The sequence below is a fragment of the Phaseolus vulgaris genome, chromosome 9, assembly GCF_051622355.1.
Source record: "Phaseolus vulgaris cultivar YP4 chromosome 9, ASM5162235v1, whole genome shotgun sequence".
Lineage (NCBI taxonomy): Eukaryota > Viridiplantae > Streptophyta > Magnoliopsida > Fabales > Fabaceae > Phaseolus > Phaseolus vulgaris.
The window spans coordinates 25,468,424-25,489,405 of record NC_143506.1 but is presented as its reverse complement, the minus strand read 5'-3'; the positions used below and the strand labels follow the sequence as shown (position 1 = coordinate 25,489,405).

The 20,982-nt window shown below is 31.9% G+C and overlaps 2 protein-coding genes across 6 annotated transcripts; one reads left to right on the top strand and one right to left on the bottom strand.

The window, feature by feature from the left end:
* Positions 1 to 473: 473 nt before the first annotated feature.
* LOC137821971 (uncharacterized) lies at positions 474 to 6,190 on the bottom strand. 5 transcript variants are annotated; one of them, XM_068626797.1, is made up of 10 exons: positions 6,126 to 6,190; positions 5,337 to 5,488; positions 4,985 to 5,157; positions 3,355 to 3,773; positions 2,848 to 3,174; positions 2,237 to 2,688; positions 1,982 to 2,126; positions 1,743 to 1,904; positions 1,571 to 1,659; positions 474 to 906 (listed from the first exon to the last, which is right to left on the bottom strand). In XM_068626797.1, the coding sequence occupies exons 2-10, from the start codon at positions 5,447 to 5,449 to the stop codon at positions 756 to 758; spliced, it is 2,031 nt and encodes a 676-aa protein (XP_068482898.1). In that variant the 5' UTR covers positions 5,450 to 5,488; positions 6,126 to 6,190; the 3' UTR covers positions 474 to 755. The 5 variants fall into 5 exon arrangements, with proteins under 5 accessions (XP_068482898.1, XP_068482897.1, XP_090151951.1 ...); XM_068626796.2 differs by having other exon boundaries at positions 6,072 to 6,153; XM_090295825.1 differs by having other exon boundaries at positions 2,848 to 3,056; positions 6,072 to 6,153.
* Positions 6,191 to 11,846: 5,656 nt separating this feature from the next.
* LOC137823028 (oxysterol-binding protein-related protein 1A) lies at positions 11,847 to 19,017 on the top strand. Its single transcript, XM_068628097.2, has 10 exons — positions 11,847 to 12,517; positions 13,983 to 14,342; positions 14,422 to 14,518; positions 15,237 to 15,649; positions 15,764 to 15,919; positions 16,825 to 16,992; positions 17,096 to 17,236; positions 18,010 to 18,240; positions 18,622 to 18,735; positions 18,841 to 19,017. The coding sequence occupies exons 1-10, from the start codon at positions 12,038 to 12,040 to the stop codon at positions 19,015 to 19,017; spliced, it is 2,337 nt and encodes a 778-aa protein (XP_068484198.1). The 5' UTR covers positions 11,847 to 12,037.
* Positions 19,018 to 20,982: the final 1,965 nt, after the last annotated feature.

The window sequence follows — 20,982 nt, the reverse complement described above, 5'->3', positions numbered from 1 at the left end:
TCTTGAAATTGTTTATTTGAGCAAATGTAGGTTGCAATGATGTGATTGGGTGAGACCAGATGTTCCAATAATAGATGGATTGGTGATGGGGAGGGAATTCAAGACAGTATCTTCAATGAAACAATAATTGGATTGAGAAAAATAATTTATTGAAGGTATTTTGAGTTACACCTTTAATAAACATTTCATGATCTCAAACATGGAAGAAGTGCAGGTCCACACGTTTCTTCTGATAAACTCTTTTTACTTCCCTCATGTAACATCAACCCTCAACTTACTAAACGGAACTTAAGAGATTACACTTCCTTATTTACATTTTAATAATAACTCAAATTAATCTCCAACTCAACAAACAAATGACAGAACTCACACAAAATGGTACCTAAGATTAAGTTATCTCTATGTTCACTCTAAGATTAAGATATAAGCGATTCAAGAACCAAAATGGCCAAATCAGGCAACAAGAAAAAACCTAAAGTAAAACGTCATTTTTATAGTAGATTCTACAATCATGCAACATTATGTGCAAAATTTCAAAAACGAGCATCAATGAATACTTGCCCATCTTCCAAAACTGGATTGAAAAACAATCCCTATTCCCTCAAAGACCAGGAACCTAATACCTATGAAGTAGGGATTGACTGACCCTCCCCGAAAAACTTATCCACCTAATGTATAAAAAACCTAAGTCCCTCAAAAGTTTCAAACTTCATAAGATTGAAGAGCTAGACAAATGTCAGATCACCTTCATTCGCTTACTCTTCTTTCCACTTGTTTACATATCTAAGGAAAGCTTTGGCAGGATTCTTCCTAGGTGGTGCGCGAACACGAGTAGACCTTCTCACCACAGAATCATCCAGGGCAATATTATGCAACAAATCCTTTGAATTTTTCTGCAATTCTGAGCTGTAAACATACAACAAAAAAGGAAAGAACCTCACAAGTCAAGGGAGAAATGTTGATAAAATACAAATCCTTCATTATTAGAAGAGTGAACATAGAAATTACCTTAGTCTTCATTCTCTTCTAAATTTTTTAAAATATTCTTAATTATTTCAAAATTTTGTCGAAATAAAAAAAAATTATTTGTTAAAGAATTATTTTAAATAATCCCCATTTCTCAGTTTTCAAATCAAGTATATCTATCTCTGGTTCACTTTATGTTACATGTTCAAAGAAAGATTATAAGTTCGACAAGACAGCAATTATATTATTTGTTTTACCATAATTAATTTAGCTGTATTCATGTTAAAATCTGCTACAGTCAGCCAATAACTCCATTATATTAGCACAACTTGAAGATCTTTTTATATAATAGAACTTTAAGAAACTTGCATTTAACAGTACACACAATAGTAATTTTCTGAGTTATTCCTTCTGTTTCTTTTACTGGCAAGCAACATCTATTGAGCAAATGTTAATATTGGGCAAGGATCACAAAATCCATAATTAAAGGCTTTTACTGAAGAATAGTCATGAAATAGCTTAAGCATTGTGCGAAACGAAATCAAGGAGGGGGAAAAGCCAAATGTTCATTTCAATGAAATCAACTGAAGCAAATCTAACTCACCATATTCTACTATAATATTTGTTCAGTTGTTTTAGCAGTGCCCTTTCCCTCTCACCTTTGCAATTCAGTGAAGTCGTCAATCCATCAAGCTATTCAAATTCAAGCATGCCAACTGAAAATTAGAAAAGATTTATTTGTAAAAAAATGCATATATAGCATATGTATCAAGTACCTCTCCCTTGCTACTGTAGTATCCCCACTCCTTGGATTCAGGACTTTCAACAAATATCCTTCCATCACGGTAAAACCACCAATACCTATTATAATATCTGTCCATACCTAGGAAACTTGTACGAATACACCATTTCTCTATCTCCCGATCAAAATATTCTCTCTGTAGTAAATAACTTCATTAAAATATAAACTTCAACATGTAACATAGAACAGTTGAATAAGGGAAACAATTTTCACCCTTTGTTCGTAGTTTTTCTCTGATTGATCCTTATCACCCTTTGGTTGTTTCAGTGATTCCTTTCTGTATACTTTTCTGAATTCTGCAGATTGATTCAGCTCTTCAGCTGACATTTTTGAAGCAAGATTTGAATGCTTGATACCACTGTTGATATATTTATAAAAAAAGTTAAGTACCAGAATAACCAAGAAATAGAGAAAAATGTGTTTCGTAGATTTTCATAAAGACATGAAGATACAGCGCACAAGTCCAACCTATCCCATGCATCTTTTTGCCAAGATGATTCTATCTCTTTGTTTCTATTCTTTCCAATACTACCATTCTGTATTCTGTTACTGTTATTATTATTATCTGTTGACACAGTTGTATCCTGATCAAGATGACGCCAATTCTCACCACAGTTGCTTCCAGAATCAGCTTTCAACTGCTCCTTTACTTTTCTTCTCTTCGCAGAAGCTTCAATAGCTTCTTCCCTTTTAGCAGCCCCCAGTACCCGCCTTTGTATAATATACTCATCCAATTTTTCCCTGACAATAGCAGTACCAAGGGCTCGATTGACTAATTCGCTAAAGATTTCTAATTTAGCATTGACATCAACATAACCATAATGTCCCCGTTTAATTGTTGCTTCATACTGCCGCAGCTTGGGAATTTTGATCATTTCTAAAAACTCACATAAATACTCTTTCCAACTAATCATTGTAATCTGAAAAAAAAAATTGCATGAGACATTTACATATGAAAAACAGTGAGGGATAAGGGATGAGTCAAGGATGATACATGAATAATAAAAATAAAACATAATCGAGACCAATCTTTATCCATCACAACACTAACAAAAAGAATATACTTGAGAGGCACCAACCTTCTTCGGTAATTTGTCTTGAACAGCTGCATAGTATTCATCATCACCTTTGATGAGCACTCGAAAGAGTACTGCATGAGATTCCACCAGGAGAGCTACATTGCTATCCTTGTGACTGATTGCTTTTTCAAAATCTTTGAGAGAGTAAGGAGACAATCGTAACAGTTTACCAAACGACATAAAAAAATCCCAAACCATTAAGAGATCCCCTACACAATAAATAGGAACATTAAAGTCTCTTGATGGAGAAGGACGACTACTGAAAACAGGATCATCTGGACTAGGCTTCACTAATAGATCATCAATTGGATATTGGATTGACTCTTCCTGAACATGATAGATTTGAAACAACAAATCATAAATTTATTTAACAAACCAATCAGAAGTCTGTAAGCTATAAATCTATAAATTTTGACATTTGGGTGTTCTTGTACTCTCTTCTTCCTTTTTTACTTTGGCAGGAAACAAAATAGAAGCTGAAACTACCACATCCCTGTGTCTACCTACCTCATTCTTTCTTGTTTTGGTGAAGACCACAAGTCCATTGTTAAAGGAAACCTTTCCTCTTAACTCCTCTGGAATGTCAGTTGAGATACCATGTTTTTTTGCAAGTTTATCGTGTAAAACCCAAGGAGCATTTCGATATGTACATCCACGGACAAAAGACTTCAAAATATTTATACTAAAAGGTCGTTTCTTCTGCACCAAATCTTGAGAACTGACTTCTGCTCTTTCAATAACATTATTGCTCTCATCAAGCCAAGCCACCACATAGCTGATATTTTCAGCATCTTCCTGCATCACTTTCAATATTTTGCAAGGACACACCCTGTCATTTTTCTTTCCATACAATTGAGAGCCCACAAACAACTGCTCCTTCAACTTTTCAGCAATAGAATCAACAAGATCCTTCAATGGGAGCATGCCTGCAATAATAAAAGACCACTTAAAAGTACACAATGAAAAATAGTGCAAGCATTTATATCAGGAAAAGAGTAAAAACTTAGTCCAATTTGAAACAACACCTTATATTCATAGCAATTCTTAAACAATCATAACTTTTAAAGTTTCAAAATTCTAGGAATTTTTCTAAGAAAAATTGTCATAATCAATCATAATAATACATAACATGAATTTAGCAAACTCCTTCATTTTATGTATAGCATTGTTTGATCAAAAGTCAGAGCCACGCACAAATTGATGGTTCACAATTAAAGCAATCTGAATGGAAAAGTCATGAAAACCACAGTTCTTAGTTGCCTCAAAGTCACAAGATATTAGGATGCAGACATATATTACTTAGCTAATCCTACATTAGTGGATCATCTATAACTCTTAGCTACAATTTCCAGAACTCCCTGAGTCTTGATTTCAGACCTTGGAATAAGGCAAGCTCTCCTCCCATAAACTTCTGTCAACCAAAACAAACTGAAGAGGAATCCACTAGATATATACAAGCAACCTAAAACCATATTTGGCACGGCTTGTTTTAGCCACAATAATTTAATCTATTATACCAGCTAATTAGCCAAAGCTTACTCATCTTCAACTAGACCAACATAGGAGATAGACATGAGGCTTAGGATAATTTATGGAATAAACAGTAAAAAGCAATACTTGCATTGAACTGCTAGGTTGTAACTTGGTAGACTACTTCCTGTAATGAAAAACGGAACAATTATTTTAAAACCATTTTGTAGACCCTTAAAAACCACTCCCAAACCACAAAGGAAACATTCATTTTCAAATAACATTGTGGATGGTAGCATGATATACTTTTTGTTCAATCATTCAATTAAGCAACGTCCAGCTTAAAGTCACTGCCCCTACTGCAGGATTCAATATGCACATCCCATCACTTGGGCTTCTGCACAAGCATCTTACTTTGTTCCACAGGCGTCTAAAAGTGTATATTATAAGTTTTTAAGCATAACACACCCTTATAAAGAAAGCAAATTAACAAACGGCTTTCTAAACCTTATATTTTAATTTCAACAAATGCAGAAAACAGTGAAAATTTCAAATCACCCATGCAGAAGGCATAACCAATAACAAGCCACAAAGAAAAAAGAAACAGACAGTTCATTTTCCATCAACATAAACCTTTTTTTTCATTTTGGACCAAAATAGAACTTACTGTACTGAATAATCCTAAGTGCAGGTGCCTTTAATTCTTCCGGAATCTGTTGAACTTTCTCAGTGGCATGCATCTCTGACACCAGAGCCTCTTCATAAGTCAAGCCAGTTTTACCAGTTACTTTGCACGTCCAAACCCTCTGGCGGTATTGATTTAAACGGTTCAAATAATCACTTGTTCGTGTCAAGGAACCAACCATTAAACAAAAAGTCAAAATGCAAAAAAGTACAACAATTCATTATTTCACTACTCAACCTCTTCAACTCAAAATCACGCTCTTCTTTTGGTTTATTCCAAGTAATTAAGTGAGACAGGTAAAACTTTATAGAAATAAATGAACGACAAAAGATACTTATAATCTCGAAATATTTCTTTAGTAAATCTAATTTGAAAAAGACTCTCGCATGGCTCCCAATCATTAGGTGGCTCAGCCAGGGCAAAAGGCTTTCTCCTCAAAAGCGGCATTGGGATATAAAGCCTCAGTCCCTCTCAATCAGAGAAACCCTGCATCGAGAATTCAACACAACAACATAACTCTTTCAGCCATATAAGAAACCGCAACACAGAAACCACTTGAAACAATGCATGCAAAAGTTTCGACTTTTAATCTTTTCTTCGTTAAAATAAAAAGATAGAATAACAACAATAAAAATAATAATCTTTTTACTCTTAATTTAATATCTAATTCAATTAAATGGCGATACATAGAAAATCGAAACGGCCAGCATTGCAGGGTCCGAATGGGGTATTGGGTTGGGGGTGGATTAAGGGAAACCCTAGAATGTGGCATTTTCGGCGATTTCGGAACAAATGAAGTTTGGGTAACGAAACACGCAAACGATGCAACTATGGGAGTGTCGAGAAAAAAAAAAGAAAGGAATATTAGAGGAAGTGACGGCGTGAAATGAACCTTAATGGGAAAAGGAAACGGCAAGAATGGAGGAAAACGGCGAAAAAACGTGAATTCCCGCCATAACCGAATCGGCAATAGGAAGAAATGTGGAAGAAGATAAAAAGAAGTGAAAGAGAGTTAGAGAAAGAGAGAGAGCTGAAAAATGGAGTGAGATTAAGAAAAGAAGGATCTTACAGTGAAGGTTGGAAGCAAGAAGAGAGAGTATGGAGAAGAAAGGTCTTCACTCACCCTTCTTCGGTTTTCTGTTTCCCAATATTCAAAGTTTGTGAGCGATTCTATTATATAGTGTCTTCTCTTCCTCTCCCTCCCACAAAATACTATTTATTATTATTATTTGGAAAATGTTAAGAACATTATTTTAACTATAAATATAGTTGGATTATTAAGTGTAATAATATATTAACATTATCAAAGCATTCCTTATTTAACAAGTTTTACCAGTAAATTATACTTTTAAATGTATTTTAGAAAAATTATGACGATAAATTACTTGACATTATACACTAAATGTTATCTATTATTTGTTAAAATTGATAAAAAAAATTGTAAAATTTTGCTAGTCTTGTAATACAACAAAAAATGAAATGTTTTATGAAATACACATATTTTATTTTATGTCTTAGTGTTTACATTTGGATGAACATTGTGTTACGTGGATGAAATATAGGAAAATAGGTTGTTTGTATAAGGTGATTGGAAAGGAGTTGAGAGTGTGGATTTTTGCAACAAAATATGAGAAGAACTTCCTCAATGCAGTGTCGCGATTGTAGAAGAAATCCACATGGAGCAAGAGTTATACGACATTCTTACTCTTATGAAAGAGTCGTGAGATTTCTTTGACAACCATGCACAGTCGCAACATGCATGCAAAAATATATTCTTGAGCATCTAAAACCTTTTAGACTGGTAGTGTGGTTGAGGTTTATTACACCCATAAATACTTAACATTGTTCATATAGATGAGTGTGATGTTGGGTGTGAATGGTGTGAGTTTGGTGGTAAAATGAGAATGTTAAAGTGGTGCTTTGGTGTGACTCGGCGTGGTGTGCAATGGTGTTTTGTGTGTAGTGCTCAGTGCTTGGTGGTGGTTTGTGTGGTCGTCGATGATTTCTTCTTCATCCTCGTTTCAGCTAAAAACAATAAATGGTGGACAATCGATTTTGATGAGGGATAATTGATTCTCAAACTATTTTTATTGAAAAATCGATGTTCAAGCAAGAAGCATAATCAATTTTTTAAATTAATTTATATGTATAATCAATTATCTCCCTACAAAATCGATTATTCCAAATTTTTTTTGTTATAATCGATTTTTGCCAACCATAATCAATGTTTCTTTTGTATTTTATTTATTTGTAGTTTAATTTATGTATATATGCTGAGTTTGTTTTGGTTTAGAATAATTTTTTCTTTTGATTTTTATCTGATGTATGTATATAAAATATATAATGGTAACTAGGTGGTTTGTTGAATAAGACGTATTTCTTAAAAATATTCATAATGGTAATTAAGTTTAAGAATATAAATATTTTTTAAACAATAATATTAAGTAGATTTAATTAGGAAATTAAAATTTATTTATATTGTCCCAGATAATTGTAAAACTTATATATAATATAAATAAGGATATGATTGAAAAAAATTTATAAATATTATTTTGAATTCTAGTTATAGTTTTAGAACAAAACTAAATTGTTAAGTATAATTTGGAACCGAAAATGAAATTATTAATTTGGGTGCAACAAAATATGCAATTTTTTATGCAAAGTATAGAAATTATAAAATTTGGGTTTGATGCAACAAAATAATTTTATAAAATATGTCTCATTAATTTATTTTAGAGAAATGAAGATTTTTTGAAATATGTCTCAGAAGTTTATAACAGGGTCTAAAAGAAATTTTGGACTTATAAATAATTTTTTTATAAAATAATAATTAAATTTTTTTGTTTAAAAAGTTATGTTTTTTAAACGTGGTTCTTTAGATCTAATAGTTAAATTTATAAGACTGTTTGTGTTAAAGGATTTGTGACCATGGATAATGATAATCATTGGCTTATGTATTTTGACAATGTCAAGATGTCTAACACGAATGACATGAATTTCGATATTGTTGGTGTGAATTTCACACTAATTTCACAAATACAAAAGAAAATCAATTTGCAAACGCAAGTAGCAATAATGACAATCCTTTGCATGATTGTATATGGATTGAATATGTTGTGTGTTAACAGAGACAAATAATGTTATATTGAAGTTGGTTCCACAAAAAGAGTGTCGTTAACAAGCATTGATGTCGTACTTGGTCCATACTGAATGATGTCGTGACATTATTTGCATGGGTCCAAAAGCATTTATTAATTTATGTCAAAGAATAAGAGGAACGGATAAGGTTAAAGATGCATTTGGATCTACAATTGAAGAACAAGTGGCTAGATGTTTACGCATCATTGGTCATAACATTAAGAATTGAAGTAGTTTGATATTCTTTCATTGGTTTAGAGAAACAACGTCTCGCCAAATTCATAATGTTTTGAATGCAATATTGATGCTGGAAGGAGAGTTTTTAATTCAACCATCTAGGACTGAGGTTAAACCTCATATCTTAAACAACAGTCGATTTTTTCCATACTTTAAGGTATGAATATGAGAAAATGTACTTAGATATTTAATTGATGTTGTATGCAATGAAAGTTATTTATAAATGTGATTTTGTTGCGTATTAGGATTGTTTAAGTGTCAGACGGAACTTATGTCCGTGTGAAAGTCCCATGAGTTGATGCTCCTAGTTTTCATGGATGAAAAGACTGAGCAACTCAAAACGTATTTGTTGCTTGTGGTTTTGACATGAAATTCATATATGTTCTTGTCGGGTGGGAAAGAACAACTTCTGATTCCAAGATATTGAAGAATGCTTTTGTACAAGACGATTAATTGGTCATTCTGGAAGGTTAGTTGAGTGTGTTTTTTAGTGCAATAAATATTGATTTGATCACATTACTTATAAGTAATAAGTGTTAAGGGATGATCCTAGGCAAATACTACCTTGGAGACGCAGGTTTTATGCTCAAACCCCAATTGATAACTCCATATCATGGGGTTCAATACCATCTAAAATAATATTCTCGAAGAGATCCACAAAATGCGTGCGAGTTGTTTAAATTAATCATGATTGAAGAGATTGGATTTCACCACGATGTTGAATTCGCATCAGCTCCATATCTTTACCCAACTAATTTTGAATATCAAGCACATGTGAATCGATATGGGCCTTGAGTGCATCCAAAATATATGATGGATTCATGTTTGCTTGTGATGTTGAAGTTGTTGTTTGGTTTCTTGTAAGAACCATATGACAACATGGTCATGGAAAAAAAAATTTCTAGACCCCACGGTGGACGCCAAATGCTATTACAGATGATGAGTTGTCCTTCTTCTGAGGTGTATGTGGGTATGGCAAGAATATCCGAGTTGCTCCAATGAGTGGTGGTGCACATGCAGAAGATTCTTCAACGCTCAAGTCAATAAGAATACAAATGATTTTTTGTGTATATGTCAATGAATAATATGATAGATCTACTTCGTGAGAAAATTGAGGTATTTATAGACTCATGGACTTAAATACAAACTCAAATAAAGTGGCTACTTTGTAGTAACCATTTAGGCCTCGTTTTTTCTTACATATGTCCTATCATTAAGGTGTCTGGCAGTTACTTGGTAGTTAAGGTCGAACACTGAGTAATGTGGTAATTACTGTCGAGCTATAAGATGAATTGTCATAACTGATTTTAGTGGTGTTCATCCACTAATACGTGATATATTATAAATATCTATTATTTAGTTACTGTTCATCCTCTAGGATTGTTACGATCTTGATTAATATTATTTTCTCCTCTTAAATTTTAAATAATAAAAAAATTCTTAAATATATTTTTATCAAATTTATCATCATTATGATATTTTTATAATATTATAATACTTCACACATTTACTATTTTTAAAATTGCACACACATATATATATATATATATATTAATAATATTATATAGTTTTTTTAAAATAAATTGTATCTGTGTAATATTTTAAAAATTTTATTACAGTGAAAATATTAAAATGATAAAATAATTTTTTGTTAAACATATATTTTTTTTACCAACAAACATAGAAATTTGTGTCCATTTTTTGCTAAAATTTCCCATGCGCGAAACATTAATGGTTGGATTATATCCCATTTATTTAAAATTTGGTGTACATGGTATTTAAATTATAATATTAGCTTAATTTGTTATTTGTATAATTTTTGTATCATTAATCGTGCTGTTTTAAGTATTAAATTTTTTAATTATATTCAGGTCAAAATATTATTTATTTATTTTTATAATTGAAGTTTTTAAAGTGTTAAATTTAAATTAATGGAAAATTTAATTAAAGCTGTACTCAGGTTAAAAAAATTGTATGAGTACATGACATGATTCATACAGGAGAATAACAATAAAAGCACTTAAAAAACAATTAGATTTAAGTAAAATTGGAGACTATGCTATCACAGATGATCAAAATGTTAGAAAATATTTACGAATATCTGTTATGTAAAAAAGTGATTTATGTTTTACACATTATAAAAGTTATTATTATATATATATATATATATATATATATTTTGGATTGCATACAAATATGAGGTTTTAATTAATGAAATGTTAAGTGGAGCGATTAGGAACTTTTATGAAGTATAAGAAATATTAGGAATAATCCTACAAGATGCATATTATTGTCGAAGTTAAAATAATGAAGAGTAATTAAAAAAAATAAAAACAAATTAAATAATAATAATAATAATTTTAATAATTAACGTTATCAGATTTTAATTAAATCGTGTAATTTTAAGATGACTTATTCATTTTAATATTTTTTTTTAAAAAAATACTTATTTTAGTAATTAGCTGTGAAATTTTACAAATTTGATAAAAAAAATCTCCTTAAATCACACTGAAAAATAATAATAATAATAATAATAATAATAATGTTGGTATAGTTTTTTAAAATATTTGATTGGATGAATTTACTTGACTTTTGATGGATGGATGCTTGGATATAAATGATTACCACAAGTGCATCACAATATCTCACTTAATCTTAGTTAAATTTATCAATATTTCAAATTACAATCCAGGACAAACCATTTTATGTTTAAAGTCGTAGAAAGTTTCAGTGTAATTTTCTAGAAAAGAAATAAAAATATCAAAATTATCATTCTTTTTAATTACAATGAAATAAAAATAAATAAATTAATGTTGATGGTTTGGTCAAGTAAGAAATAAAATAAAAATGTATGATTTATTTTATTTAACGAGATTCTTATTTTATCCCTCATCTTATATAACATAATCTAAAATTAATGGAGTAAAATAGTAATTTTTTTCAATAGTCCTTTTATTATGTTCATCTTCTCTGCCAAACAATCTTTAACAATTTATTTCTTTTCTATCAAACCTAATATGTTATTTTATTTTTAATTTTAATTTTATATGTAATGAAGTTCTATTATAGAAGTTTATGATAATATATTAAAAATCATTCTCTTTTTTAACGATTGCTGACATTTTCGTCCCAATCAAGGATCGTGTTCTCTACATGGTGTTCTTTTAGACTTGAAATCAGAAACATCGATCATAAGAAAGCATACATACCTTGAAATATAATAAACTGATAATCGATAATATAATGTAAAATTAAAATCTATATAGAATTTACTAGGAACGTATAATTGTTAAAAATCATGCATTTGTATCGATTAAAAATAAACGATTAGCATAATTTGAGGGTGAAAACAACTAAAAATAAACATTCTTATATAATATAATTTATAAGTTAAACTATTTAATTCTATTTTTTTTTGTCTTATTCGTTGAATGACGATTTAATTATTTTTTTTCTCAAATGGCGATTTTCACTACGAGCCACCCCTGCATGGTGGTGTGGCCGCTAAGAACGCTGCCCCGGTAACCATAACACAACAGAAAGAGAAAGAGAAAGTCTTCGTTCACAGCACAACTCTTCGTTCACAGCACAACTCTTCGTTTATGCATTCATTCACATATTCATCATCTTCATCCCAACCCTATCCAATTCAATTCTCCAATGAATTCCTTCCGCGGATCACTGAACCGAAACAAACCCGCTCCAATCCCTTGCCAACCCGGATCCACTTCCGAGAACCAATCCATGGATCCGCCTGCATTGCGCTTCCGCTCGCTCTCGACCTGCAGCCACACCCGCCCCTCCGCCTCCCGCGCAGTGCAGCGCTCCGCCTCCGCGCGCTTAACCCGCCAGAGCACCACCACGCGGGGCGAGGTCATGCTCAGCGACGTTATCGGGAACGGCATCTCCGGCATCCTTCACAAGTGGGTGAACTACGGGCGCGGGTGGCGCCCCCGCTGGTTCGTCCTCCACGACGGCGTGCTTTCCTACTACAAGATCCACGGCCCCGACAAGCTCGTCCTCAATCGCGAGGTCGAGAACGGCTCCATGGTCATCGGCGAGGAGTCCCTCCGCCGCATCAATAGCCACCGCCACTGCCCCTCCCGCGACCGCAAACCCGTCAGCGAAATCCATCTTATGGTTAGTTCTCTCTCTTTAACCCTAATAATCAAATTATGTTATGCTTAGGAAGAAGATCATTTGTAACGGTTACCTTATTTTATCATCGAAATCATGTAATAATCAAGTTTAATAATCTGAAACACGTGATCAAGAGTTTAACTACAAGTTATTTATTGAAATTGAAATATGCACACAATTGTTAAGACATAGAGATTTCTCATTAATGAAATATTATTAAGTTCATGACAATATTCATTAAATTGAATATTTTAAAGACCTAATTTATCAATTGATAAAGTAGCTCTATTTTTTTTGTTGAATTGGTTGCTTTATGTTTTTTTTATATATATAAATCTCTATTACTCAGTTTGGATTAACAAAATTATATAAAAAGAACCTGCCTATTTTAGACGAGTATGTAAATATTTGAAATACAGACTTCAATTAAAAATTAATTTTAAAAATATAATCTAAATAAAATAATATAAAGTATTAGTATAAAAAAATATTCTTTTGAAAAAGACAAATTTAATTAAAGTAGACAACAGAATATAAGTTTCATATAATTATCTCTTTAAAAACAACTTTAATTTATAAGCTCAAATAAAAAATATAAATTGTTAATAATTTCTTCATCAATGACCTTATTTTAATCACTTAATTTTAGAAAATTATTCATATAAAAATATTTATCTGACAAATAGAAAAATATTTATATTTACATATATATCCTCTAATTAATAAACATATAATTAAAATAGTTATTCTTATTATTTTCATATATCTATTAAAAATATACATTACTATTAAACATACATGTGTTGTATACCTTGCCAATTTATGTCCGCTAAATCCCGTTCAAGGATATTTTTGCTATCCTTAGTCCCATTCAAGATGACGATGTCATCATTTTATTTATTTTAAGATAATTGATTTTAGATATTAATTCCTTCAATAATTTTGGATGAAATTATTTAACATTATTTTAGTAGTCAACACAAAGTAAGAGAAACTAAAAAATATTTAATATATAAATAGGTTGTGTTGAATATTTTATTTACAAAAACAGCAGAGATAAATAAAGTACAATAGATGATGATATAATGTAATAGAAAAAAAGAAAAAAAAATGAGTTAATTAGTGTGTGTTTGAATTAAGGAAAAAGATGGTTTGACACTCTAAACAATAAAAACATTTATTTCAAAGTATCAACACTCTTGAATTAATGTGAATTGAACTGGGAATTTTAGAAACAACAAATAGCTTTGTGGTTAATTTACCCTGAATTTATCTATTAGTTTCTTCCAATACACACTTAAACTTTGAAAAAGTGAGATATCTAAAAATTATATATTCCTTTATTTAACTACTTAAGCTTCTGAGACCGTGTTGTCAGTGTTCTTCAAACTGAAGTGAAGTTAATGCTTCAGTGGTTCAACAGTGTTGTACCTTTGTTTTTCATGTTCATTTTATACATTTGTAGGTGTGTTCGGTGCGAGAGAATAGGTCAGATAAGAGGAGGTTTTCTGTGTGGACGGGGACGAAGAAGAGGCTGCATTTGAGGGCGGAGAGCAAGGAAGATAGAGCAATGTGGGTGGATGCAATGATGGCAGTGAAGGACATGTATCCTCGCATGCCCAGTGCAGAGATTTTCTCACCCATGGCATCAGTGGCTATTTCCACTGATAAGTTGAGAGAGAGGATTTTAGAAGAGGGTGTGAGTGAAGCTACAATCTGGGAATGCGAGGAAATCATGAAATTCGAGTTCGCTCAGTTGAAGAAGCAAATGGTGGCTCTCAAGCACAAGCATTTGCTACTAATGGACACGTTACGCCAGTTAGAGGTATCACTTCATTGCTGCGTTAGTGTGAATTAACCAAAGCATATTTGTAATAATGACATTGATTCTTTTATATATTTAGTCGGAGAAAGTTGATTTGGAGAACACACTTATCGAAAGCCAGAGAAAATCAAAGGATGGAGCAGATACCCATCCATCAATGCAAGAAAAATATAGCGGTACGTGCATGAAATTAGTGCACTCAGTTATGTCTTAGAGCTCTTGTTCATTGAAGTAATAGGGAAATATAAGACTAGTGAATGTTGAACTTCATCGTTATTCATATAATTGCTGCTTTCTCTTCGTACTTAGTCGATCATATAGTTAAAATTATTAAAATGAATCTCACGGTAAGCATGCCTTTTGTTTGTCATCTTCAACTTATCTTAAAATTGTGTTAAGAATTTTAGTTCAAAATATTATATATACACTATTTCTCCAACCTTAGTATTTAAAAAAGTGATCCGTTAAGAACTCGTGTCTTAACCCGACTTTTAATATTTTAAAAAACTATATCCATTTTGGTAATAAGGGGCAAGCCCCCTACAAAAAATCATGTCTAGTGTTATGCTTTGACTCCTCTTCGTCATATAGTTTTGCATTGGTACACTAAAATATACAAAAACATCATGTTTCACTTACTGTGTTTTCTCCCTAGGGGCTATATAAACGAAGTACTTTTACTTTTTCGCAAACAGTTTTTAGCAAAGATATTATGCCACTACTTGTATGCCTCTTCGACCTCCTTTTTCTCCCTGAGTTCTTCTGTTTATTTTGTTGAATTACGTGTATCACTTTTTTGTTCTCTTGGTATCTCTTAGTAGGTGCATGCAGTTAGTGAATGTGTGGTCATTTCTCATCAATTTTAAACATGACGAATTATTATGATTGTGACAGAGGGAAGTGGGGATGACTCTTCTGATGAGAACGATAGGCTCGATGCTTCAGATGATGACGACGAGGCATTCTTTGATTCATATGATTTTCTATCAACAGACTCTGATCCCGTGAGATCCTGCCATGATTCTGAGCAGGATGAGACTGGTCCAAATGAGAAATGTGATGAAAAGGCACCCGGATCTGTAGGATTTAACTATCCTCATATCAAGCGACGAAAGAGGTTGCCCGATCCTACTGAGAAAGAAAGTAGCGTCAGTCTATGGTCAATCATAAAAGATAATATCGGGAAGGATCTTACAAAAGTTTGTCTTCCAGTTTACTTTAACGAGCCTCTCTCCTCACTGCAGAAATGTTTTGAAGATGTTGAGTACTCTTACCTTCTAGACCAAGCTTATGAATGGGGCAAAATGGTTAGTTTGTTAACTCTTGTTATTTAGTAGATAATTTATATAGTCAATGTCATAATTCACTAAGGAGTTGTTATGTGTGAGATTTTTCACATGCATGCTACTTATTGTGCACAGGGTGATGGTGTGAAGAGGATGGTGTATGTAGCTGGATTTGCAGCTTCGGCATATGCTAGCACCAAAGGTAGAAGTTGCAAACCTTTTAATCCACTGTTGGGAGAGACATATGAAGCAGATTACCCAGACAAAGGCATTCGCTTTATCTCTGAGAAGGTACAATTGTATATCAGTATCATTCTGTTGATGAAAAATGCGACATGTACACGTCCATTCTACTTGTTGGAAAAGATTATATATACAGTAAAAGATCCACCATTGGATAGCACGTCGCTAATTCGTCAGTTTCTTTTGCTTGAAAGGGAACCCTTCATGCCATGGCACGTGTGTGTATATATTTTTTTTTTAAGATTCCTTTTTCTTCAAAAATATGAATAAATAATGTGTGCCTTCCACAATCGAAAACTATTATACTATCATCCAATTACAAGCCATAAAATAGTACGCATGTCCGTATGCAATATGTAAAATAAAACATTAAAAAGAGGAACATATTTTTGTTGATCAAAACACAGGTGATTAATTCAGGTCGAATATATAAGTATCCATTAAACACGAATACAAGTATTGAAAGTATTATTCATACAAAAATTAATTTGGATATGTTTTCTTCTTTTTCTAAACGGGTAAACCATAAATTATTGAATACTCTACTAGTCTACCCTTTCCCTACTATATTTATTACCTTTCTTAAATTTGCATATTTCAATTATTCTTTTACTTTTTGTCCCTTTCTGTAAACATTTATGTTATTAACATAAAACAAAGTTGTCCTGAAATCTCTCTCTCCTTACAGGTCATACATTACAATCATCCACTTCTCACTCTCACACACCTTTCCCCTTAACATTAATGCCTCACTTTACCATTCCCTGTCCAACAATGTCTCTCTTCTAACATTTGTGGGGCTCATATTTTCATTCATATAACTCCAAACCATTTATAATGTTTCATGATAATAAGCCATAGACTTGCTTATCAATAGCTTGGCGTGTTATTTTTTCTTGTGTAAAGTGCTAGTGGTTTAAAGAAAAAGGCTAACGCTATTCATCTTGAGATAGGTCAGTCATCACCCCATGGTTGTAGCATGCCATTGTGAGGGAAGGGGCTGGAAATTCTGGGGTGACGTCAGTTTAAAAAGTAAATTTTGGGGTCGTTCAATCCAGCTTGACCCTGTTGGTGTATTGACAGTGGAATTTGATGATGGAGAAATTATTCATTGGAGCAAGGTATATATAGTTTTTTACATGAATGTATTTAGTAGCACTAGTACTTGTCAATCTCTTTCCAAAATACACTCTGAATATTAGCTAATTCATTTTCTATCACCAGGTAACAACATCCATTTACAACCTCATTTTAGGAAAACTCTACTGCGACCATTATGGTACAATGCGCCTAGAGGGGAACAGTGACTATTTATGTAAGATCAAATTCAAGGAGCAGTCAATCATTGATAGGAACCCTCACCAGGTGCCCTTTCTCATATCTTATTTTTATGTTTTTATTTGGTTCCTTTTAGGTGATGTATTCATCAAAATGTGTTACATTTTTTCGTACTATGACGTGTGCCACTTGTGGCTTTCGGGCAAAAATTGCATTTCAAGTCGGAGAATTATATTAGTATTAGTTTAGTAATTGCCAACCTATGCTATTCCTTGTTCTCCTTCCCCTCTTCAACTTGTTGCAGCATGTTATGGTTCCGAAACTTCCCTACGTGTTTTTATTATCAGAAATCTTTAGAGATTGACGAACAGAGAGTATAATACTCGGAGGATTTTTCAGGAAACATTTTACTGATACACTTGCCTCTGAAAGAAATTTTCCGAGGAAATTGAAGTCGAGAAGAAAAGGGCACGAGTGAAAAGTAAAATATTTAAGCAACACCCCAAAAGTACAAAAAGATAAAAACTGTACATGGTTTTTGACTCCATTCATTGTTTGTTATAAATGATAATTAGGAAGTTAAACACGCGAAGTAATTTTAATTTCAATCGACTTATACCAATGTCCCTATTCGACTTCAATTACCAAATATGAATCTAATGTTACAGATTCTTCAACATTTCTTCTGGATTGAATCAAATGACTTCATGTCAGTTTTAGTTTGACAGTGGATGCCCACTTTATCATTTTCATAGATTAAAGAGAAATATAAGATTACATTATGAGTTACATTATTTTCTTAAGCATAGTCCATAGACATATTATGTAACTTATGCTTTGTAATTTAAGTTCTGCTGCAGATTCACGGCATAGTGGAAGATAAGAAAGGTAGAACAGTAGCAACTCTAATTGGGAAGTGGGATGAAAGTTTGCACTACGCAATTGGGGGGAGTTTTGGGAAAGGAAAAGGGTCCAATGAGTCATCAAAACCACATCTTCTGTGGAAGAGGAGCCCGCCACCGGAGTACCAGACAAGATATAACTTCACACAATTTGCTATTACACTCAATGAAATCACACCTGGACTAAAGGCGAGTATGAATCACGCAATTGCACATTGAAATTTACAAAACCGATTTTCCAATTCTAATCCAAAAACACATCCAAACTCACAATAACATACAGGGTAACGATGTTCAAACTAAATATTCACATCTATAGTTTCGGTTTAAAGAATTGATTGTGCACTGAAAAATGATTTTAAATAGCTTTTCCGTTCCATAAAAGGTTTATAGTACTTTGTTTAAAAACATCCAAGCATAAAATGACTTTTATTTAAAATCATTACAATTTAGTCAAAAACTCATCAGATAGTAAATAATCATGCAGTTTAATGGAAAATCACATCAATAACGCATTAAAATTATGTTGTTGGTCAGTACTTATTTCTGACATTTTGTGTTAACAAACAGGAGAAGTTGCCACCGACAGATTCAAGGCTAAGACCTGATCAAAGGTGTTTGGAGAATGGACAGCATGAAATGGCCAATTCTGAAAAGTTGCGACTGGAACAAAGACAGCGGCAGGTACAATTGTTGCATTATTGGACCCTCCTGTAATGAAATGCATGATGTTGTGCTGGTTAATGTGCTCTCATTCATTAATAAACAAGAGACTCTCCATAATTGCAGGCACGAAAGATGCAAGAAAAGGGTTGGAAACCAAGGTGGTTTGCTAAGGAAAAAGGCAGCAGCTCTTACCGTTATACTGGAGGGTACTGGGAGAGTAGGGAAAAGGGGAACTGGGAATCCTGTCCTGACATTTTTGGTCAAGTCTCAACCGATACTGATGTTAACCCAAATCCATAAATTTTCATCTCTTTTTACCTGAGATCTCTACCTACTCCCCCTACCACCTCGCCCTTTTGATCAAAATATACATTCGTAACCATATTTATGATCACAACTTTTTTAGCATTCAACAGATATGGTTGATTAATGGCTTTGTGTACAGTCATATATGTACAGAAACAACTTCTTCTCAACAAGGCAACCTCCCATTTCCCTATTCCAACTGGCAACAACAACAACAACTTTTCTTGCTGTCAGATGCTTGTTTCAAAGTTGGGTTTAGAAGGGATGATGTGGAGCTTTATATGAAAGTCATAGTTGCTATCCTAATCATTTCAATGTCACAACATTCCAGAATGTGGAAAAGAATGAAAACTCATTAAATGAACATGCTCCTATTTTAATGCTTATTCTGATTATCCATTGAAACATGTTTAACTGTTTACACACGTTTATTCCAATTTGGTGCAACTTAAATTTACTAAGTAGTCCACCACAAGGGACAGAGAAAATGCTGCGCGTGCATTAGAAAACACAATTGACTAGAATCTTGTATTTATTTGTCGTTTTTATTCGCTGGAAAGATGGGGTAGTTGTGTGAAAAATCTTGTTAAAGAGCATTAACAAACAAGGGAGAAACATTGATCTTTTATGTATAGCAGCTTCCAAAAGATTAAGCGGCTATTCCCGTGATCCTTGAGATTGTTGTATCAGAACATGTCAAGGAAACAAAATAGAATGTTCACAGTATTTTGTGCTGTGAGAAGAACAAATAACAAGTTAAAAGTGGGGGCAAAAAGATGCAACCACTTGTCTACACCTATCCCACTTGATGATTTCTTGTTCAGTTGCGTGTTTCCAAACCTAATTCAATCTGTTCATCCTGAAAAATAAACATTTGTAAAGCAAAATATTTCTTCAAACATCTATATCTGACAAAATACTTTCTGATATACTATTAATGGAAGTAAAGTTAAAAGAGGATGTTCTTTCAAAGTGATAAACTGTATATGATTTATATATTCATCACAAAAGACGTTCATTTTTTAATTAGGGTGTTTACTATTTTTTTTAACCCTTTAACTTTTTTTTAATTTTAATCCTTAATCTAGATTTTGATATTGGTCAAGTCTCTGAATATTTTTTGTTATTACTTTTAATTTCCACTAGAGTTAATAGATGATGTAATAGTAATATTGACAACCCAATCATCATTGTTGAAGACTATTGAATCACCATGATTATAAGTTAGCATTGTTAACAACAAATACTAAAAATGATAACAAAGAAAGGGTTAAAGGACTTTCATAAATCAAAATTTAGATTAGAGATTAAATATATTCATTTAAAAATGTTTAATTAGGAAAATAAATAATAAATTCTTAATTATATTTCAGAAGGACCATGACGTTTATATATGAAATAAATCATGTGTAAAAGAAAAGTGATAACAAATTTATTAAAAAAAATACAAAAATATTTAAAAAAGTTAATGATAACAAATTCTAAAAAATTGGATTAAGAAAAATCATATAACACTAATTTTTTTTAATTAAATACAGACTAATTTTAAAGATAAAATATAATTAATCAACATATTAACTAATTTATATACTATTTTAAAAATTAAAAAAATATTAGTATTTAAAATAATTTTTATTATTAATAAATAGTTTTTAAATTATATCTAATTAATTATATAAATTATCAATATAGTGATTAATTAATTTTTGTCTCTAAAATTAGTCTTATTTAATAAAAAAAAATTAATATAAAGATTACTGTTACACTCTCCAAATCTCATTTTTATTATTTCAAACGTGTTTTTCTGAGTACAAAATTTATAAATATAACTTCTAATAATTTAGTTATGTGTAAAACTACAAAATCATACCATCACTTCACATACAATATATATCCAATTTAGTTCGCAATATGTCTATGTAATAATATAAAAAAAAGAATAACCTATTTGATTACGTG